Genomic DNA, 24,630 nt, shown 5'->3' with positions numbered 1-24,630 from the left:
AACATTTATCATAATGACCTAATTATTTATGTTAATCTGTTGTTTGAATAGTATAGCTCTGTACTCTTACTGTACATCAACGACTGATTTATTTATGTCTATTTTTTTCTATCCTAAGGTGTTATAGGTGAAGCATTTTATAGGTTTAAAAAGATTGTTTACCTAAAAATGAAAATTCTGTCATAATTTACTCACCCTGATGTTGTTTTAGATCTGTATGAATTTCTAATGAACACAAAAGAAGATATTTTGATAAATGATGATAAGCACACAGCTGGTTAAAACCAATGACTTCCATAGTAGGAAAAACAAATCCTATGGAATTCAATGGGAACCGTAAACTCTGTGCTTACCATATTTTATAAAAATATCTTATTTTGTGTTCAACAGAATAAAGAAATTCATACAGGTTTGTAACAACATGATGGGGAGTAAATGATGACAAAATTTTCATTTTTGGGTGCACTATCCCTTTAAAAGCAAATACCTTAAAAAGCAGTATCAGTATCTAAGACCTTTAGCAAATCTTCAATGAAACTGCAACCTCCATGCAATAGGTAATTCCTTTGGGTGTGTGTGTGTGTGTACATAGTACAGTGAACTGGTGTGTACTTAGATTTGGAGTCTTACACTTGATATTTGATCTGTGGGGTTGGGTCAGCGAGTGCACTCATATCTGTTGGAGCCCCAGGTACTGTAGTAGAGCTTGCAAACCGAAGCAATGAGAGATTGCCTCCAGAGTTAAGTAGGTAAACTCATGCTAAGCTGATGCAAATCTCCTCGCCTTCCCCTCCCTGAGCTTTACTTCATCTCTTCTTCTTCACACTTTAGAGGACCTTGGGGCAGCCCCCCATCCCATCCCATCACACACACGCGCATGCAATTTAATCCTCGCTCCGGCACCAAGGTCAATTCAATTATCCTGTTTTCTTAAAGTGTGTGTGTGTGCCCATTTCACAGTCCGCCTGCACAAATACACCAGAGATTAGAGCTGCCACACTTTTAATGATCTACATACCTATAAGCAACAGTATGTAAGACAGGTAGGGCCTTGTCCCCGCTTGCTAGCGCGATCTGTTCCTCAGCACCGATTTTGTTTTTAGGTTGATGAGGCTGACTCGCGTCCCATGTGTCTTGCGGATATTAATGAGGAAATTAGTTTTTCAACCCCAAATTCCCCACCTCAATCTGCGGTTTGTCGTATGGCTGTAGCATCCGTGTCACAACAATCATCTGAGCTCCATTTTTGTCAATTTATCTTTGGGAATTATACAAATCAAATGCATTTTGGATAAGTATTTGTTACCCCCTTACAGGATTAATAAAAAGAGCTGCTATAAAACCCATACATCCATGAATGTTCAACAAGCAGCTGAATGTGGTTGTAAAACGTTTTCCAGTTACTTGATTTTCAAGCCGGCAGTAATATCCAGTAACACCCTGACACTTATCCAATATCATCACACAATATAGAATGCAATAAAGTAACACGCACACAACAGAACACAACAGCTGGGATCCTGAACTAAAAGTCCCATTCATTTTCTCCATAGAGGTATTGATTTTTTAATAATAATGTATAAACCTTTCAAAACAGACCTATCAGGAGATCAGAGGTTGTTAAGCGATGATATACGCCTCTGTAGAAACCGCAAATCAATGTAAATTCAGCTTTATTTAAAAAAAATATGTTTAAAAGCTGAATTCATGGTGAAGAACTACACTGTGACTTTAAATCAATATACACTCATCTAAAGGATTATTAGGAACACCTGTTCAATTTCTCATTAATGTAGTGGTGTGGGGAATGTTTTCTTGGCACACTTTAGGCCCCTTAGTGCCAGTTGGGCATCGTTTAAATGCCACAGCCTACCTGAGTATTGTTTCTGACCATGTCCATCCCTTTATGACCACCATGTACCCATCCTCTGATGGCTACTTCCAGCAGGATAATGCACCGTGTCACAAAGCTCAAATCATTTTAAATTGGTTTCTTGAACATGACAATGAGTTAACTGTACTAAAATGCCCCCCACAGTCACCAGATCTCAACCCAATAGAGCATCTTTGGGATTTGGTGGAATGGGAGCTTTGTGCCCTGGATGTGCATCCCACAAATGTCCATCAATTGCAAGATGCTATCCTATCAATATGGGCCAACATATCTAAAGAATGCTTTCAGAACTTTGTTGAAATGGGGTCAAACACAGTATTAGTATGGTAATCATCCTTTAGGTGAGTGTATATTGGACTATAATCTTGATTTGCTTACAATATTCCCAGTGCCTCAAGAGATGCATCATTAATTTTTTTCGTTTTGTTTTTTGTGATTATTATTTTTTTTAAACCTTTATCAAGAAAATGTATGTGAGAAAATGAACTTGACAAAAAAAGTCATCCATCACTGTTGTGCTCTATCCAATTCTCCAACATCAGGCCTACCTGAAATGTCCTGGTTGCTGTAGCTCCAGCCAGGGTTGGACAGCATGGACTGTAGAGGCGATGCTGCCCGACTGTCTCCTTCATTCTGTTGGGTTATGTGCCTGACTGTGTCCTTGTTCTTTCGGTTCTTCCTTCGACCTGAGCCAGGGGGTTGCCAGCCACCTTCCCCTCTGCCACCTTGCTCTCCAGGTGTCCCCTGTGAGCCTCGGCCAGCCCCGTCTTGCAGATTAGAGGGGGAGACCTGCTCCTCTTTGACCTGGACCGAACGGTAATCGGCAGGCCACAATGGCTGCAAACAAACGTCCTCTTGGCTTTCATTGCTTTTGGGTTCCTGATCCTCTTTGCCATAATTGCTACTACCTTCGTGGCAGCTAGCGATGGCCGAGTCTCCAGATGAGTTTGCCGGGCTGGTGCGCCTGGCCAACCACGGCGAGGAGCTGCGTGCCGAGATCATGGACGCCAATGCCTCAGAAGCTCCGCCCATACCAGGCCCAGCCCCGCCTCCGATGGAACTCACCACGTTGCCCATTTCGATATCCACCAGTTCGTCCGCAAGCTCAGACCGAATACTTATGTCTAGTGCTGCTTTAATAAACCCGTGACACGCTTGCACAATGTCGGTCATCTGCAGGTAGCTGGCGGCTGACATCACCTCAATGACGTTCTTGCTCGTGAGCGCCAGGTGGGCCGAATACATGAAGTCAAGGATCGTTTTGAAGCCCTGGGCCGTGACGATATCCAGGTGCGTAATGGTGGCCTGCTGTTCCGAACCCTTCTTTACCTGGCAGTAAAGTGTCTTGAAGTAGCGGCTGCTGCCGAGCAACACGTTCTTGTGCGCTTTGAAGATCTTGCCTTCCACGATCACACACACGTCGCACAGGATGCCGTGCTGCCGCTGCTCGTTCAGCTCTCGCAGGAGCTGCCGGTAGTGCGACGTGATCTCCATGTCTTCCTTCCGGTTATTCATTGGACTAATGGGTGGCTGCTTATCATGAAGAAAGTCTGGATGAATAAAAGGCACAACACATGATCATTGGTTAGTGCAACTTAGCGAGGAATTTGACATATTCCTATAAAAGTAAAATGAATATGAAATGTATTCTTACATAACACTGTATAGGCTGACAACTATTACTTAAATAAGTGAAACTGTAGGCATTATTTTATGATAAACAATAGCTTGCTGTCACTTAATTATTCATGTCGTATGCCGGTGATTCTCACGAAACCATTGAAACACCACGGCACTAATGATTTTAGCTTTAAAATGTGTAATATAGTAACATTAAAAAGCATCAAAATTAACACAATACTGTGTTCTACCTTGCACAATGTGTGATTTCAACATAAGAATTTATAATTGTAAATTTTATCTCATTTTCTGCTGAAATTCTCATTACCGCAATATGTCCGGCTGTGTTTGAACATGCGTTATGTTGTAATTTAATCAAATTAACACAAAAATATTAAGAAAAAAAATAAATGGATCTTTTGCTAGACTACTTTAGATGACAGAAAAAATATTTACTAAATATTCATGTATAATAATAATGAAGGAAAATGATGTGTCCATGCCTGATGTTCTCATCCTCCGCAACACTTTTTGAGAACAGTTTAAGCACACATACAGAATTTTAATAAAGTTTGATTTTGAGTGACCAAGCACATGGACCAGTTACTTCAAGATGGCTACCATGTAAGATCATGTTTTTACAGTTAATTTGAAATATTGTCTTGTCAGAATGCTTACACGACATTTTGATTATCATTACCGCAACAGATGCTTATTAAATGTTAATTTAATTAAGAGAAGCATAATACTTTGATTTTAAATGCATGTGCATCTCCAAATTATGTTCTTTCAGGTTTGTCATGTCATTTTGAAAATATGTCAGTGTTGATGTTTTCTGACTGTTGCGGTAATGAGATTTTTTAGGACTAATTTTTTAAATTATGTTACAAAAAGTGTTAAATGATAAGTAAAAGTTTTTAAATTAATGTTCCCATTCACTCCAGACTTTGTTTTTCAATGTCTGGTGGGAAAAAAGTAAATTTAAGCAATTTTTACATTTTCATGCTTGACATTTTTAAAACCAAGTTTTCGTGAGAATCACTCATGCAATGGTTAGGGTTAGGTTGAGGTAAGGGTTAGGGCAGCCAGTTTTTCTTAATCAGTTATTAAAAAGTTTTTGCGTTGTTAAATTAATAGTGTGTAAAAAGAAAAGTTTTAGCTGTCAAAAATGTTCAAAATTACAGCTTTTGGCAAATATCCTTGGTTATCCAGAAACTTGTCAAACGCAGTACACAATATAGGCAAAAACAGAAATTGTGCCAATCGTAAACAAGCTGATGAGATTCATTGTATTGCTTTATAACTTAAGATATAAGTTGCGTGACAATTGCCAATCCCAGACAATGCTGATAACTGCTTATGCATTTTGTAGAAACCATAAGATTGATACTAAATCAAGTGAAGAAATGCATTTTCATGGAGCGCAGCATCAATATCTTGATCGATTTTACTCAACGCCAAAAACCTGCCTACATAAAACGCCTACCAATGCAAAACCTGACCGAAAAAAAGCTTTGAATTGTTATTATTGTACTGTACTGGTCTTCTATCTCCGTAACAAGCTATTTAAGCGCTAAAATGTCACTAAAATGCCACTCTGAACCAGGTGACATGATTTGGCCATCTCTGGTGTCTTGAGGCGGGCGTTCTGCTGGGTTACAGCCATCACCTTTCCCTCGCTAAAAATGAATTATCTGTTTGGCAGCTCTATTTTCCACTTTATTATTAAACTAACTCACAAAATGGTAATTAAATGAAACCATTTACCAGCGAAAAAGAGAAAAGTGAGGGGAGAAAAGGCGATGATTGTGTTAAAGTGCTTTACACACTCACTGGGTGATTTTATTTGGCAGCTAATAAAGCGAGCAGAGAAAAACATCATGATTAAGGGGTTGAACAGAGAACACCTGAGTATCTCTGCTATAATCATTAAGATGGAGAGATGGGGGAGGAGAACTACAGAAGACAATGCATTGTTCGTGAATGTGCACAGAGAGGAAAGAGAGATTACACACAAACACTACAGTAAGGAGTGATATGAAGAGGGGCGAATCACACAAAAGCGTTCAAAAATGTTCAGGCAAAATTTAAGCCCAAAAATTCTATAAATAACATCATATACAGGACAATATAAAAAATGCTGAGTGATTTTCAACCCAGCATTGGATCAAAAAGGGACTAAACCAGCTGTTGGGTTAAATTAACCCAGAAATTAGGGTTAGGGTTAAAACAATCCAGCATAATTAAAATTACAATTTACATTAAATTTGGGTTGGGTTCGTCCCTTTTTGATCCAACACTGGTTTGAAAATAACAGTTATATAATAGTTAATAATAGTTTTGTGTGTAGAGTGTATAGTGGCCAAAAGTGACGTCCAACTTTGAACATTGATCTCTTTTTTATCAAATATTTTATTAAAGATGCATTAAAAATGTATGCATCGGTGTGTTTTTGGAGTAGAAACAAAGCTCAGCTTTCAAAAGAAATTAAGGAAGCTTGGCAAAAAGTTATATAAAATACATGTGTAAAGTTTTTAAAGACATATGACAACGACATATTACCACAAAAAAAGATTAAGAGATATTAATTACAGATAAAATTGCAGTCAGTGCATGCTTTATAACTTGTGAGCTTTTTATTTTTATGTGCATTTTTGTATATTTTTTAAGGTAAGTGGTTGCAATCAATTCATTTAAGCTACATTTAAACAAAAGTTTTATATTTTATTTTACTTTACTAATCTTTTTGTTTAAATGTAGCTTAAATAAATTGATTACAACCACTTACCTTAAAAAAATTTATTAAATTCAATGAATCATTTTTTTCAGTGTTGACTTAAATAAATGATACATTATTTTGTCTGATAAATACCTTTTGTGTTTTGTCCATTTTGTACCATACTCATATTTTGATGGTTTAATCTAACCTGAGGTGTATTAAAAGCAAATATTATACAAATCCCCTCCCCAAACATCCCCTTTGACCAATCCTGTACACTGAAAAAAATTATTCATTGAATTTAATCAATTTTTTAAGGTAAGTGGTTGAAATCAATTTATTTAAGCTACATTTAAACAAAAAAGATTAGTAACGTAAAATAAAATATAAAACTTTTGTTTAAATGTAGCTTAAATAAATTGATTGCAACCACTTACCTTAAAAAAATTGATTAAATTCAATGAATCATTTTTTTCAGTGTAACTTTTATCTTTTATAGTGAAAGATAATTAAACTATAAAAAATGTTTTTTTTTGTTATTTCAATTCATGGTTGGGACAAACCCAACCATTGGTTTAAATTAACCCAAAAATGCCCATATTTGACCCAACCCATATTTGTCATCTTAATTATTATATCAGCTTTGTAAATATTTTCATTTATTCCGTCCCCATTTGCTTACATTATATGGAAAATGGTGTTCAAACGAGAGCTCAATCGTCATTTAAATTAAGTTAAATAAAGTTTTCTTTACACTGAAAAAAATTATTCATTGAATTTAATCAATTTTTTTAAGGTAAGTGGTTGCAATCAATTTATTTAAGCTACATTTAAACAAAAAAGATTAGTAAAGTAAAATAAATTATAAATCTTTTGTTTAAATGTAGCTTAATTAAATTGATTGGAACCACTTACCTTAAAAAAATTGATTAAATTCAATGAATCATTTTTTTCAGTGTATGTAAAATATCATTTCTTTTTATTTTTGTCTTATTTCTTTATCTTCTAATTTCTTCTTATTGATTTTACAGTAACATTTCACCATTTCTTCCCAAGTCTTTCCCATAGATTGATTTACAAGACCGGATCCCTAATTTCCTTAATTCCTGCTGACATTCAATATCCTATCTTAAAGGAGTTGTATGTAACATTGACTTCTAGCGGTTGAACTTGGTACCGAAGTCTAAATTTAAAATATTGAAGACGTTTTTCCCTGCCTCTCTCTCGGGTTGCCAGACACATACAGGAGCACAACTGATAATGGAAAGCATACATTTATCTGTTCACTTTTAAGTTTGCACTGTTTTTTCTTTTTTTTCAGCAAACCCGCTGATATGTATTTTTATAACTCTGCGGCTCATTTCAGAGGTTGCGTTCACCGTAGGTCGCATTAATGGTGCATTGCGGTCTTATTTAAGCAACCATAATAACTGGCAACCAAGCTGTCGAAATACAGTATTGAGTAAATTGGCAGTGGGCAGGATCACAGCCCAAAACAAAAACAGAAATTCCTACACAGAAGGCACATCTGAACTGGCTACAGCATTGTTTTTCAGAGAAACAGATACATGAACTTGTTTTCTAAATATCACAGTATTTTTATTTAGTCCAGTCAAAAGCCTACATCTCCTTAAACATGCACCTTTATGGACATACACATGCAGATATCTCCAATGAACTTCACCACAACCATCCGCTATAAGCTGCTGTCCTGATGGGGGCAAAATCACAGGGACGTGGAGAGTTGGCGAATGGGGCTATGATTTGTTTTGTGAGCGTTCAGGCTGTCGGCTCTCATCGGCCCGACCTCTGCCTGACAGCTCGCTTTCACAATAGTGACAGCAGCGTTTGCTGCGGGGCCGGCACACTTCAGGTCATGTTTAGGAAAGTTCCTCTCAATCTGATGGCTTGTAAGATCAAATCAATCCTCTGCTTCTCCCATGTCCACTTGTACGAATACACCTTGCTTGAAAGACTGAAAGACGAAGAGACTGATGGTGACAAGTTTATTCTTTTTAATAGTTTTAGGTTCACCTCCAACTGCTTCGCTTGGGGCTTTTTTGATTCAACGGTCTATAAAGTCATCCATTTTAATTATCGAGGTAAAACAAATGCAGAAGAACATTAGATCGATGCTGGTGATCTAAAGGATTTTTTTTTACAATCATTACCTTTCACGTTTATTGTGAAAAAGAAAATGTTGGGTTTGGGTGTGTGTAACCCTAAGTTTAATTAATAAACATAAACATAATAAACATCTTTCTTTTGCGGGCAAACCAAAAAATTTGTCCAATCAAAATGTAGAATGAGAATGCACCTCACCAATAGCTTTTAATGAGCAATCCGAGTAGCAAAAAAGGTTCATGGCTGTGACTACTCTCAAAACTACTTCAACTGAGCAAACAACAATGAATATTAATATATTTTCGTTGGCCGACTGAGTTAAATGGCAATCTGTGCAATCAACAGCAAAACAACAATAAACATAAACAACACAACTGACAGCCGTGTAACACGACTAAACACTGAATGAGACAGAATTCAGTCGCTCTAATCTGATTTTCTGCTTCACTGAAACCAGAGGGGTCTCAAGCTTTGTAGAGAAGAAAGACGAGTGTGAAAAGACAGGTAATACAGCAGATAGCAGGGTCACACAACCTCGGTGAACCCTGCAGAGCTCGAGTTAAAGTGCAGCTGCCAGACCATATTTTTCATTTCATACAACGCTTTATGAAGGACGGAGGTCTGAGACTTGAGCACTTTTAAGATGTAAAGGATTTAAAATGTCTAAAATAATTATCAGATTACAGATTTTGAGTGAAAAACCTATTGTACACTGTCAGAAAAATCTGCACCCAAAGATACATATGAGTGCCTCAAAGATACACAATAGTGCATTAAAGAAACATATTGGTACCTCACATCTTAGTGCCTCAAATATACATATTGGTACCTTAAAGATACATATTATTGCCTCAAAGATACATATTGGTAACTCAAACACACTATTAGTGACTCAAAGAGACATATTGGTACCTCAAAGATACACATTGGTGTCTCAGAGATACATATAATCACCTCAAAGATACATAATAGTGCATCAAAAATACATTTTGGTACCTCAAAGATACACATTGGTATCTCAGAGATACATATAATCATCTCAAATATACATATTAGTGCCTCAAAGATACATAATAGTGCGTCAAAGATACATATTGGTACCTCAAGGATACATATGAGTACCTCAAAGAGACATATTGGTAACTCAGAGATGAATATAACCACCTCAAAGCTACATGTTAGTGCCTCAAAGATAAATATTAGTGCGTCAAAGATACATATTGGTACCTCAAAGATACATAATAGTGCATCGAAGAAACATATTGGGACCTCAAAGATAAATTTTAGTGCGTCAAAGATACATATTGGTACCTCAAAGATACACATTGGTATCTCAGAGATACATATAATCACCTCAAAGTTACATGTTAGTGCCTCAAAGATACATATTAGTGCCTTAAATAAACATAGTAGTGCCTCGAAGTTACATATTAGTGCCTTAAATAAACATAGTAGTGCCTCAAAGATACATATTAGTGTGTCAAAGATACATATTGGTACCTCAAAGATACAAAATAGTGCCTCGAAGTTACATATTGGTACCTCAAAGATACATATAATCACCTCAAAGATCCATATTGAATTTTGTACCTCAAAGATACATACATATTAGTGCCTTAAATAAACATAGTAGTGCCTCAAAGATACATATTAGTGTGTCAAAGATACATATTGGTACCTCAAAGATACATATTAGTGCCTCGAAGTTACATATTGGTACCTCAAAGATAAATTTTAGTGCGTCAAAGATACATATTGGTACCTCAAAGATACATATGAGTACTTCAAAGAGACATATTGGTATCTCAGAGATACAAATAATCACCTCAAAGATCCATATTAGTGTGTCAAAGATACATATTGGTACCTGAAAGATACATAATAGTGCCTCGAAGAAACATATTGGTACCTCAAAGATACATATTGAATTTTGTACCTCAAAGATACATAATAGTGCCTCGAGGTTACATATTGGTACCTCAAAGATACATATGAGTACACTCTAAGAACAGGCGGTGCTGTATAGCACCAAAGGTGGGTATTTGCTCGTAATCATGGAAGGGCCGTTTTTGGTGCCATGTGGCACCGGTGAGGCACCTGTGTGGAACCATATAGTGCTATGTAGAACCAAATGTGGTGCTATAGTGGTTCTATATGGCCCCTACATGGTTCTACACAGGTGCTTCACCGGTGCTTCACCGGTGCTATATGGCACCGGAAACGGCTCTTCCATGGCCACAATTCAAATCAACAGTTTTGGTTCTATATAGCACCGTTTGTTTTTTTAGAGTGTACCTCAAAGAGACACATTGGTATCTCAGAGATACATATAATCACCTCAAATATACATATCAGTGCCTCAAAGATACATATAAGTACCTCAAAGATACATATGCGTACCTCAAAGAGACATATTGGTATCTCAGAGATACATATAATCACCTCAAAGCTACATAGTAGTGCCTCAAAGATACATATTAGTGCCTAAAATAAACATAGTAGTGCCTCAAAGATACATATTGGTACCTCACATCAAAGACACACATTAGTAGATATTAGTACCTTTTTAAGGTTAATATACATATTAGTATCTGCTACATATTAGTACAAATGTATACATACATATTTGTACATAATGGTACATATTAGTAAGGATACTGGCCAAGGGACAACTGGGGTACATATTTTGACAATTTTATCTAACAGTGTACTTCCATATGTGACATATTTGTTTATAAAACAGAATAGTCAATAAAGAATATTAGGGAGTGATTAAGAGAAAATTAATTGGATTTTGAAATGCAACTCTATTCGAGAGGAAGCAAGATGTGAGAGGCAAACAAGTTTTTCTCAGGGAAACGAAGTAAAGATGGAGTTAAGACCAGGATCATATATAAAGACAGCAGACAGACATGATCATTTATAAAGCAAAATTCTGTACAATCCAACATTGCACAGAGGATGACACATGTTCAGAAGCAATTCAGAAGTGTTTCAGTGCCGCAAGCATAACCTCCTGATATTATTGACCTGTATTTCATTGAAGTCAGTACCGAGCTTATAAAACAGTTAGCCGGAGTAACTAAAGAGTGGCTTTTGAAAGGACTAAAATAGAAGGTGTAAGAAGTGGTAGTAGTAGGGTTAAGGTCAGGGTTAGGCCTGTAATAAGATTGAGAGAAGAAATGCACCGAGAAGACCACTGTTCCCCAGAGAAGCGTAAGTCTTACAGGATAAAGCGTTAAAGACTGCCATCATTACTTACAGTTCCTGTCACACACAAACACTCAAATCTAAAGTGACTTGCTTCCTACGGCCAAGAAAACACACACACACATCTACACAGTCTCTGCTCTTTGTTGAGGTGTCTCTGATTTTCTCAGAAAAAAACCAAGGCCATCTTTCAGTCTGTAGTCGTGACATGTTCAGTAGGTGGCAGAAAGAGGAACAGTGGGAAAGAAAAATGTCAGATTATCAGAAGGTGTAAGTTACGTCATATATGTCAGTGAGTTTCACAGGCAGACGGTCATTTTAAACCAGTCAGCTGGTCATCACAGCCATTATCTAAGGGGGTAATACCTAATTTCACAGAGCTAACAAGAAACAAAGTGGAACAGAAAGGTTGCGAAGGAGTTCAGTAAGCCCTCAAGCACAGGCCCCAAGACAATGTTCCTTATTTCTAAAAACAGCCTGGTAGAAAATGAAGTTTATAGTATAAACAGGGACAACACAATCAAATCTACGTAAATAAACTTTTTACAAATTTTACGACGACTTCATAAAGTCCAGCTGCTACGTTTTATGCTATAAAAATAATTAGATTTTAATTAAGAAAATGCTACCAGCTAACCATTAAACAGCTTTCCAGTTGGTGGTAAGATCATTAATCGACTTCACTGGAACTATTTTTAAATGTAGTCATACTAAATAAGGAAACAAGAGAAATCTTAAAATATTGGTAACTCACAGATAAATATTAGTGCCTCAAAGATACATATTGGTACCTTAAAGTCGCAATGAAAGTAAAATAAAAAACTGTAATTTGTTTTGTAATATTGTGGTATTTTTTACAAATGATTTATCTGTGAGCTTCATTAATTTTTAAAAATTCATGTGCCCTCATAATCTTTAATCAAAAATGCAAATCACCTCCCCTCCTAAAAACGATCTCTCTTTACTTCCGGTCATAATGTATGGCAGGTGGGCGGGGTCCGGGAGAATATCGCTGCCATTAGCAATTAGCAACACGACCCAACTTCAAACGATCCAATCAGATCTCGATGGACAAATTCAAATCCAGCCCTGCCTTATTTCATTTCAGAGGCCGGATACACGTCACCACGGGGAAAATTAGGCAATTGATACTTCCGTTTCATGGCGACTTTAAAGATACATAATAGTGCCTCAAAGATACATATTGGGACCTTAAAGATACACATAGTGCCTCAAAGATACACATTTGCAAATAAATCAATAAATGACTTGTTAAATGAGATGATTTGGTTTTAAAAGATAATCCAAATGAATCATTAAATGAGCAGAAAATGAAATTTGTGCCTAACTTGAAGTGATGTGCTGGGCTACTTTTAAAAATATTTGAAATACCTGCATTTTATTTGACTATTTATAAACTTTAAAAAAGCGTAGGTTGGAATACATTTTTTAAGTAGATCCAACATTTACTTTTGACAGCATAGTTATTAGGGCATGTTTGCAAATGAACCTGACAAATAACGTGTTAAAGTTTCATTTACACAAGAAAAATGTTATGTTAAATTAAGTTAAATTTAATTTACCACAAATACTAAAAAACAATATTCTAATTTTTTTAAATATTTTTATTCTAACTTTTGTTAATTAGATACACTGAAAAAAATGATTCATTGAATTTAATAATTTTTTTTAAGGCAAGTGGTTGCAATCCATGTATTTAAGCTACATTTAAACAAAAGTTTTATATTTCATTTTACGTTACTAATCTTTTTGTTCAAATGTAGCTTAAATAAATTGATTGCACTTACCTTAAAAAAATTTATTAAATTCAATGAATAATTTTTTGTGTGTATTTAGAAACCAAATTCAAATTTGTTTTAAAAAGATACGCATTTTCCTTTTTATATACAGTAAGATATAAACATAGACTTTATAGTGATCAAGCAACTTTCAAGATCATTTATTACTTTTAAAAATTTATAAAAAGTTTTGGGTTTTAGTGTCTGACATGCAACGCAATCCAAATATTTTAAATAGTTATTTGGTAATTATAATTTAATTCAATAATTATTGTGTATTCTATTTTTTTCATATAGATTTTTTTTACTTTGTTTTAATATATTTCAATAAATCATCACACAGGGACCTTTAAGAAACCACACTGAAAAAAATGATTCATTGAATTTAATACATTTTTTTAAGGTAAGTGGTTGCAAACAATTTATTTAAGCTACATTTAAACAAAAGTTTTATATTTTATTTTACTTTACTAATATTTTTTGTTTCAATGTAGCTTAAATAAATTGATTGCAACCACTTACCTCAAAAAAAATTATTAAATTCTATGAATCTTTTTTTTTCAGTGCACGTGATATTTGAAAAACGATATAACTCCTTTTTTTTTTTTTCATAAATCTCGTTTTTTTTGTTGTTCATTACAATTAATATCTATTCAACTTCAGTTGGTTTGTTTTGATTTAAACCTTCATAACTTAAAAAATACAGCTAAGTAGCACCATAACACAAAATAATAACATGATAACAAAATAATAAACATGTTTTGACAGAAATGTTAAAAACAGAATTATCTCGTTTTGCAACAAAACTCTTCATTTGTTCTTGTAAAAATTTGCCACAATAAGATCATTTAAAATCATAACTTGTGATGATAACAAAAACTTCATATGTGTTGTCTGCTGATATAATTTGTTAAACAGTTTGTAAATCTTTATTAATATTTTGAAATATTAATAAGTCTGTTTTTTGGTATGACATTAGTAAATGATTATCGCTTTTGTATAAACTTTTCCTTTAAGCTTACATCATACAGTTGACCATGTGCTTCTGAATAGACTGAGCAGTCTCATCTCACTGTCTGTCTTCGGGCCAGACTCCAGCTGGCCCAGGTGACAAGAGCCTGTCACACCACCGATAATGTGACGTGAGCGGATCTAAACAGCTTTAAGAGTCTTAACCCCCTCCGCTCGGCTCCACCTGGCTCAGCACCTCCCGTCCTTTCCATCCACGTCCTCCTTTACCTTCTCTGGAGCATTAAGCCGGAGCAGTGAAGGTGAGTTCGTGCCGAACCGTTGATAGGTCAGTGTTGGATGGGAAAGTGGTGTGAATCAGGGACAGAGAGACCGCAGTGTTTACCGGTTCACATCCAGGCCCTGTCCTCTGTGATCTCTGCTAAACTGAGGTCCTGCCAGGTTCTGTCTCACACTTTCACATTCTCAATGAGACTTTGCCCTGGGCTCGCTCACTTAAACCTAGTAAGAAGCTTCTGGTCTTTCTGCACTAATGGCAAGTTTTGTCCTTGAGTTCTCTCCTCATTCATACGAGGCTCTCCAACAGCCGACTGAATGGATTTTATTTTAAATTGAATTTAAAAAATACTTTCAATACCACAGTAAAAATGTTAATGCATTTAAACAAATTCTTAATATAAAAAATATATTTTATATATACTTTAGGAAATTTCATAGGGTCAGGATGAAAAATGAATGTTTATAAGCTATGCCTCTGGCATGCTAGAATTAATTTACATTGTGTTTGGTAGAAATCTTGATCAAAGCGACTTCTAGCACATGCAAGGATACATTTTATCAGAAATGGTACATTCACACAGGGCAAAAGCGTTAATACTCCTCATTTATTTTTAATGGGTGATGTTATGCCTTGCCGAACTAACGGTACATTCACACGGGCGTAAGCGTTAACGCTTCCCATTCACTTTTAATGGGCGCCGCGTCAGTGCCGTTGCTCGTGGCAGAAGTTGAACATTTCTCAACTTTTCATGCGGCAACACGTGCGTCAGCCAATCAGATCGCCTTATGCAAATAACCTAGTGCGAGCCAGCCAATTACGTTTATGGAAGACTGGAGCATAGGTTGTGGCCACTGTGATTGGCTGTAACATAAATTGTGGAATCGGTCAACGTTGCTTCACTGCAGTTGCCCGCGGCAGAAGTTGAACATTTCTCAACTTTTCAAGCATCAACGTGTGCGTCAGCCAATCGGATGGCCTTATGCAAATAACCTAGTGCGAGCCAGCCAATTACGCTTATGCAAGACCGTAACATGTGTCCGGGCCACTGTGATTGGCTGTTGGTCACGCTCCAGACAAGCCTTCCGTCAAGCGTTAACGCTTTCGCCCCCTTGTGAATGTACCGTAAAGGTGGCGACACACATTGTAAGAAGTCAAGGATCGAACTACTGTGCTGTTACGAACTTTCAAACTAAATCTGGCACAAATGAACTGAAAAAGTTCTCCACTTTCAGTAGTTTGCAACAGCAAACCAAACAAAACTGTCTGGAAAAAATTCGCTTTAAATAGTAAACTTTGATCTGTCATTGGTTAGTGGCCATTGCATAAAAGGGGGTGTGTTCTGATGCTCCGCCTTCTTTGACACAGTAACCTTTTCCGGAATATTTCAATCCACGGAGATCACATACGGAGCAACACTAATGGTACATTCACACGGGGCGTAAGCGTTAACGCTTCCCATTCACTTTCAATGGGTCATGCGTTGCCGAACTGAATTGTGGATCCGTCGGCGCCGCGTCACTGCTGTTGCTCGCAGAAGAAGTTGAAGATTTCTCAACTTTTCAAGCATCAACGTGTGCGTCAACCAATCAGATCGCCTTATGCAAATAACCTAGTGCGATCCAGCCAATTACATTTATGGAAGACCGGAGCATGTATTGCGGTTACTGTGATTGGCTGTTGGCAACGCTTTAGACAAGCCTTCCGTCAAGCGTTAACGCTTACGCCCCGTGTGAATGCACCGTAAATTGTGGATCCGTCAACGTCGCGTCACTGCCGTTGCCCGTGGCACAAGTTGAACATTTCTCAACTTTTCAAGCGTCAACACGTGCGTCAGCCAATTAGATGGCCTTATGCAAATAACCAAGTGAGAGCCAGCCAATTACGCTTATGCAAGACCGTAGCATGTGTTGCGGCCACTGTGATTGGCTGTTGGCCACACTCCAGACAAGCCTTCCGTCAAGCGTTAACGCTTTCGCCCCGTGTGAATGTACCGTAAAGGTGGGTAAGAAGTCAAGGATCGAACTACTGTGCTGTTACGAACTTTCAAACTAAATCTGGCACAAATGAATTGAAAAAGTGTTTTTTTTTTCACTAGTTTGCATAATAGGGGGTATGTTCTGATGCTACACCTTCTTTGACACGTAAACTTTTTCGGTATATTTCAACCCACAGAGATCACACATGGCGCAACACTAAGATACGAGAATATGATACCACACCGTAAAAAAGTTTTGTTGTTTCAACTTAAAAAAGTAAAGTTTGTTTAAATTCAGTATTAACCTAAAACTGTAATTTTAACAACCCTACTCCCATGCAAAGCCACCACAGCCTACACTTTATCTGTACTCTTTAGTTACGTACGCTTCGTTTCAATTCACCTCCAGCTAAAAGAGCTCCGGCAAAACTTGCTCACCGAAAATAAAGTTTTTGGCACCCGAAGCTTTGCTCCATCTCTGTGCCATTAAGAAACGCTCCGCTTCTCACCTTATTCCTCTCTATGATCTGTAAAACCACAATATATAACATTACCTTTATTTATGCCTTTCCCCTCGAAAACACATCCACTTTTTCCTCTACCAGATGGAAACAGTGGAAGAGTGGAAAATTTTAAATGCCAGGCAAATGCAGTTAACTGCATTAACCCTGAAAATAACAGTATGGCTCTACCTGGCCTTTGTCCTTCTTTCCTTTCCCCTCTCCTTCCCTCTTTCTCTCTGTCCTAGTGTATTTCTGGGCTATTCTTTGCCTTAGAGGCCCTGAAGCCAGCCGTGTCTCCAATGGAGGCTCCCTCTCCGACAACCCGGGGCTTAGCCTAAATTCTCTCGCTATTAAAAGCTGTGAAATGCAAATAATGAAACATCTCATTATCACCGTAGGAAAATGAAAGAGAAAATGGTAGGAGGGAGAGAAAGAGAGAGAGAGTTCAGCAGGAGATAACCTCACAGAGTGTCTTTTGTTTCGTGAGAGTCTGCGTTAAGGATGGAGTCAAGATCGGATTTGCCAGTAAAATAAACAGGGGTGGATCCCGGAGTAATGTTTAAAGGTGACTTACTATTGCGGGGCTGATGGCATGAGGAAAGTTGACACAAGAGATCCGGGAACAGCTCCAACTGTCTATGGACAGTCATGTGGGCTTATACTTAAATACTGTATGTAATCAGTGTTTGAATAGATGGGTGGGAGAGTAAATAGGGGGTCTTAAATCCGCTGTGTGGGGTCTAGGGGTAAGTCTGTCAAGAACACACGCAGGTTACATTTCACCCAAAATTTGAAGGAAGAAAGCATTGTTGGCATTGATCTTTATGTAATAAAGCTCCTAAGAATATATATTTTTTCTTTTAAGGGTTATGTAAAATGGAAAGGCATGTCTAGTTTAATATGATGCCTGTTATTTATCATATTAGTTGACTGAATGTTCAATTGTCGAAGTAAAAGTACATTATAATCTATTTATGGTGACAAAAATATTTGCGAAAATATCAACACAATCACGTAGCTATTCATATGTATTTTATCAGGTGTCTAAAGTGCCGTTAACATTATAACGATAACTATAACGTTAACTATAACGATAAACATATTAGCGTCCACATCATAACGATAACTTTATCAGTGGCGGCCGGTGACTTCTTTTTTCGAGGGCGTTCAGAAAGTGATCCCAACAATAACGTTCATTGTATCTTTACCGTTATAGTTGTGGTGTGAACTCCGCTATTCTCTTTAATATAAAACGATTTTCAAAACTATATTTTTTATAGTTATAGTTATCATTATAATGTGAACGGCCCTTAATTCCTATTAATCGCGGGAAAAATTAAAAGTCACTTTCAATTTTTTCCTTTGGAAACAATGCAACATAGTAAAAAAGCACTATATAGATGGTTTTTAGTGGCAGCAACATAAACAAATGCATCCGAAAACTTCACACCAGCCACGGTTCACACCAGCCACAAGTGATTTCAATGTTAAGTCAATGTGAAGAAGCGTTGATGCAAGTCTGGAGGTCGTCTGGAGGTCGTTTGCCATGGCAACGCTCAATTCGCGCCATTCGCGCGAACTAGACGCGCAAATGAGGCAGAATCTTGTCTACAGCGGCAACCGCCTCGTTCGTCCGAATGACACGAATTGAGCGTTGCCGCAGCAAACGCGCGAGTTGAAAAATTTTAACTTCGGCAGAAAAACGCACTGCGTTAACCAATCAGGAGCTTGCTGACGTGATTACAGGAAACGAGCGGAGTCGCAGAAGCCCCTCCCATGACGCGAATTTCCACGTGAAAATCTCGATGTCTAGAATTTCACGCCCGGCTTTCATGTGCGAACGAAGCGAGTAAACTCAAACTTTTCAAGCGGCAAACTAGGTGCGGTAGACGCGTTTTTGACGCCTCAGACACGGCAGGTGTGAATCCACGGTTAGGCAGCTGACTTGTTGCCTCGCTGCCTCATGAGGCAATGACTTCAGAGACATGAAGGCAGCTCAGAGAAACGCTTTCGGACACACTTGATAGGCAACGTGTTTGAAATTTAAACAGAGAGCACCTCTATGATAACTAATCACATATTTGAAAACTACAATACAAATTTCTCGCTAGAAATGCAATTAAAAGGTTTAAAAACTGAAAATATACATTTATTTACACTAAATTTGGGCTCCAGCCTCTTTCTTGGCTGCCATTTAATTTTTTCGAACTCGACCAGGCTTGACCACACAGCTGTGATCCATGCTCGCCGTCTCCCAAAACATTTTTTTTCCACAAGGTATTTGTTCCAGAGGACAGTTTAGTCGCCAGCCAAGCCGATAAACAAGCACAGACCGGAAGTTAACTTTCCGCTAGGTGCGTAACCATGGCAATGTGCGTTTCTCTGATGAAAATATCTATAAATAGATCTGGCTTGACTTGATGAGTTTTTTGAGTTGTTGTGAGTTTTTTCAATGGTGAATCTCATTATACTCCCATCATCTCAGCATTAAAATTACAGTATGTTTTGTTTTGTTTTCCAATTAGACAAAGTATGACTTTATTGCATTACAGTAATTGGAAGAAAAGTACTTAATTGTTATGAAAATTATGTCAAAAAAATCTTAATGGTCCTAAAATAGACTTTATTTTCTTTAAAGCTGTTAAGATGTTTACTTTTTCGGTGTTAAAATACTCTCTTTATTTAGCCCAGCTTAATGTGCAGAGATCAAAATAAGTGAGCAATTAAAAGAATAATTTTCAAATATCTTCGATTTTAGTGTGAAATATAACCGAGACATGTTCTTAACAGCTTTTGTTGTATTCACATCAGTAGTGAATGTATCTGAAGACAGGCTGGTCATGTCTCTGATTGCATCCCTATTGAAGCAGCTGTTCAACGTCTGTGCAACAATCGCTCGAAATGAGAGACTTGCACTAACAGTTTAAAGTAAATTGAGCAAATGAGTCGTGCATCTTCATCTGGCCATCCTGGCGTGAAGTTTCTCAAGCGCTGGGTTGAGAGGTTGATGACAAGCTTCGCTACTGAGTGGGAGTCAGATTCCAGCACGATCTCCACCTCTTCCTTCTCCTCTTTTGCTGCCTTGCTCTCTCCCACTTCTTTCTTTTTTCTCTGAGTGTACTCTCGCATTAACACACACACACACACATGCACACACACAAACACACAAACACTGTCATCGTTTCAAATGCACCAAATGGCGCGGCGATGACTCCCAAAGCTCGGCTGCCGCTACTCACGAAATGACGACTCATCTTTAACACGTTCCTGGAGCTCGCGCCGTGAGAGGTGTCACAACAAACCGGCGCCGAGGCACAGCGTTCCTGTAAGCGCACACTCCTGCGCGTGCACTCACAAGCGCACAACCACACGTGCCATGCTGTGACAAACCATTATCACAACAGGAAAGCTTATCAGCACCAGATAAGGTCCACAAATGCAAACTTCTTAAATTGATTAACCAAACTTTGCCTTTCGTTGTTATTAAATTTTAAAAAGCATGAGGTTTGGTGAACGTTCCCTGAAGTTCACTAGATGAAGCTTTCTCACAAGGTTTTGCTTGAGAGGTAATGTCTTTCTGCATTCCTGATGACCCTTACAAATAAACCGTATTGCCTGCTATACTTTTAAGGGTACCTACGCACAACACAAAGCTCTGGTGGATATGAATGCGGACCAAATTGGATTTCCAACATTACAGAATGGTCCTCCTTCCATAAAACTCTCATTGGGTGATAAACAAGTTGCGGCAGAGTTAAAATCTTTTAAACTTTTTGGTGCAACTTTCTCTCCAACACATGCATGTGACCCATTCTGTAAAAACCCATTTTTTATAATTTACTGTTTTCTACATAAAATCATCCTATATAAATGTAAAGAACATTCTGTGAAAATATAACATTGACATCTTTAATATTAACTGAGAAATCAGTGAGTGAATTTAACACTGACTAGGTGATAATGTGGATGATTGCATAATGTGCTCATGGTTGTGACCTCATAACCACATATATTTTGAATCATGGGTTTTTGCAGACTGTAGTCTCTTAATGGGTGGACTTTTGGGAAAGCTTTGCATTGTCAACTTTAGTTACCAAAAGAAAAAGTTACGCCTCAAGGGTTGCTCACAGCATAACTCTGTCTGAGTTCATACTCAGATCTGCTTGCTGTTTTATAAAATCTGACTCTTCTGATCTTCTCCTCTAAAGCTCTAGTAGAGACACACGCAATATTACTTTTGTCTTTTTCTCAAGAGCAAAACCTAACAAGCAACATATTTCCCAGGCAGCACACGTACCTGTACATCTGGCTGACATCGACCCAAGAGAGGAACGTTGCCCTCCTTACCTATGACATCTAAAAAGTATTGGTCGGTGCTTATCTGTTTGCTTGTGCATGATTTCAAGATTATTTGCAATTTATAGATTTCACATCGCAAAGCGAGGCGTACATGCATTTCTTATCCACATACTCACAGTACTCATTTATGTGCATGCTTTGAGTAATGATCGAATGATCAAATTCAGGATGCTTTCTACACAGTATTTTACACATGAGGCCATATACGTGGTGCGGATATACTTAATGTCAAGACATGGTTAGCCCAAATAATAAAGAAAAAAAATCTTACAGACCAGCTGAGATTTACAACTTTGCATCATCCAAACATGTAACCAGGAGGTCATTGGTTCGAATCCCACGGACGTCAAGAAGCGACTGAGGTGTCCAGTGGTGCTGCACTTACAGCCGCTCACTGCTCTGGGTGTGCGTGTGCTCATTCTTGTTTTTACATTTATAAATGTGTATTAGTACATGTTAACTATATGCAAAAGGTGCATTATCACAAAATAAACGATGATGCAAGTTATCGTCTCCAACGTAAATCTCTTTTCTTGGACTACGACAAACACACAGATTGTAGGCAACAGTTTACTTCCTGGGATTGGTGATGTAGACAAGACCGACATTATCATCCTCCTGCTTCGGACTCACAGCCTGTAAGTTAACTCCTGTTAGCATTGCATTTTGAGCGAATCTTTAAAACATGGTAAGGAGCGTCACACTTCTGGCTGACAACAGAGGTATTCAGGCCAATCACAACGTACAGATTAGATGGCCAATCAGGGACACAGAGCTTTTCAAATCAGTGCGTTTCAGGAAGAGAGTGAAATCTGGAGCTACAGAAATGTACAGTATGTGGAAAATAACCATAAACCACGCGAACACATTGTAGTATACCAAATACACAAAATAACATAGTTTTTTTAACAATAAAATAGGTGCTCTTAACTCTCAACTCTCTAAATGTTGAAAATTAATATTGTGAAATGACAGCTTCCTATTAACTGATGTTATACGACTAAATCGTAATTTTGTTGTCTTGCGATAAGTCATTCCAAAAACCACGGCGATGGGTGTTTTGGCCTTCATATGGCGTTGCACTAGCCTGGGTGCCAGCCGATCTTCGCCCCGCCCACAACATTTTGAGGACGGGAAGATCGGTCTGGAGTTTCTCCATTGAGGAGCTACTATGCTAGACCCAAAGCTGGTCGAACCAATCAAATTGTCAGGGCGGGCTTTATACGATGATGGACAGATGATCAACAGAAACGTAATGAACCACATCACCAAAGAGCGCGTATGTTTAATCTGTTTAACCAAATGGCTGCCGCTGAAGAATTCAGATGTGTGGATTCTGACATTGAGTCTGTTGTAAAAGATATCGACAGAGCATTGATTTTAAAAGAGGAACAGAGAAACGAGAGCAAGGCATTTGTTGATGTTTTAGCCGTCCTTCCTACGGGACTCGGCAAAAGTTGGTCGCAACTAAAATTGGTATCACGGCGATGCAGATGGATATAATTAGCGGTCGTTGCCAGCTTCTTTTCGGAAGCCCGGAATCGTGGTTGCTGAATATGTGGAGGGACATGCTAGGCTCCAATATTTTCAAGCCAACGTAATGGGTATCATCGTGGATGAAGTTCACCTAATGTACAAATGGTAAGAGATAGTCTTACTGTATGACTTGGTAAATACTTAATGTTGTGATATAAACGAAATGTTGTAAACATAGTAGGTGTTGATGTACGTTCGCTAACTCAGACTTAGTATAATCACAATGTTAGTATCATTGTAGCGAAATAACTAGCAGTTCAGTCAGGCTGCAAAAGACGTAATTTTAACATACGTCACACACTCCGTTGCTTTGATTGGTCGTAGGTCTATCCAATTGAGTGGAGAGGCATTTTTCGGTTGAGACACGCCTCATAATTATAGGTCAATGGAGCGGTATCAGACTCAAATTCTGACTAGAATTGAGTATGACAACGTCAGGCTAGCGTTGCACAGACATATGACATCAAAATACTGCGAGATTGATTCAATAGCACACTTCGTATGATTTCTCAAATCACTCTATTACTATATATTATTATATATTATAGAATTATTATAATATTACTACTTTGATGGTATCCAAATGTCTGTTCCTGCGGTGCCACATCAACTCGAACACACCTACTGTTTCCTTTGCAGTTTTGCGATACAATCCTTTTTCAAATTTGTCTGAAAAATCACCTTACCTGAGCGTATAAACTTTTGCGATAAATGGGAGTTTATGAGAAATTGCTGCATTTCCATTAGGGCAATTTCAATTAGCTGAAGGGTATTATCGACTGGAGATCATTTGCGATCTAATGCCGACATCTCTGCAACATATTCCCAACTAGCAAACGCTCTCTGAGCGTCATCTTGCCAAAAGAAACTTTGTATATTGGGCCAACGTCAACCAGGAATAACGTGTGTGTGTGTTAATTTGTTCTGCATTTAACCTTAATGCAGTCCAGAAGAAAAAAGCTCAGAAAGTTCTGCTTTCCATCATCCATCAATCAAAATAATAATTTGTAGAAAATGTTTGACTATACCAATGATTAATGGTAATTCTGTCATATTTAATCCAACATTTAGGGCAGGTTTCCCGGACAGGGCTTATCCTAGTCCCAGACTAAAATGCATGTTTGAGCTGCCTTCATTTAAAAACACTTATCTTAACATAATATCAGTGCCATTGTTTTGTCTCAAGATGCACACCAGTATTATTTCTTTGTAAGTTTTTTGTGTGAAAATGACTTAAATGTCCTAATATACCTAAGGCCTAGACTAATCTAAACCCTGTCCAGGAAACCACCCCTTAAAACTATAATGCTTTCCACAGTGATGGTTCTAAAAGTCCCTTCCTAATTGGGAAACCACGATAAACCTCTGAATATATTAGTGGCCCAAAAAAATCTCAAAACCCATTTATCTAAGGATCTCTTCAAAAGAGAGAAGTAAAAAGTTTGAAAGTTCCAGATTACAAATAACACAGAAAACATGTCCTGGCACGAGGTGTCTGTCAGAAAGCAAATTGTCATAATCAGGAACACTTGCTCCTGTCAATGAGTCAGTGAGCGAGAGAGAGCGAGAAAGAGAGAGAGAGAGAGAGTGCAGGTGGACAGAAAGGAGGGGGAGACTGTAGCGTGACTGCTGGGCTGTCAAC

General features: G+C 37.7%; 1 protein-coding gene across 3 annotated transcripts in view; it reads right to left on the bottom strand.

Moving 5' to 3' along the window:
- zbtb46 (zinc finger and BTB domain containing 46) overlaps positions 1-24,630 on the bottom strand; it is a 106,887-nt gene that overhangs the window by 61,665 nt on the left and 20,592 nt on the right. For all 3 annotated transcript variants that reach the window (XM_073874970.1, XM_055187930.2, XM_073874971.1), the window contains exon 2: positions 2,443-3,444. In XM_073874970.1, coding sequence (XP_073731071.1) covers positions 2,443-3,409 — 967 coding nt within the window. In that variant the 5' untranslated portion in view covers positions 3,410-3,444. The remainder of the gene's footprint in view (positions 1-2,442; positions 3,445-24,630) is intronic.

This window comes from Misgurnus anguillicaudatus, chromosome 13, assembly GCF_027580225.2.
Source record: "Misgurnus anguillicaudatus chromosome 13, ASM2758022v2, whole genome shotgun sequence".
NCBI classification, from domain to species: Eukaryota; Metazoa; Chordata; class Actinopteri; order Cypriniformes; family Cobitidae; genus Misgurnus; species Misgurnus anguillicaudatus.
Note: the sequence above shows the minus strand (reverse complement) of the source record. Positions and strands in the feature narration are given on the sequence as shown.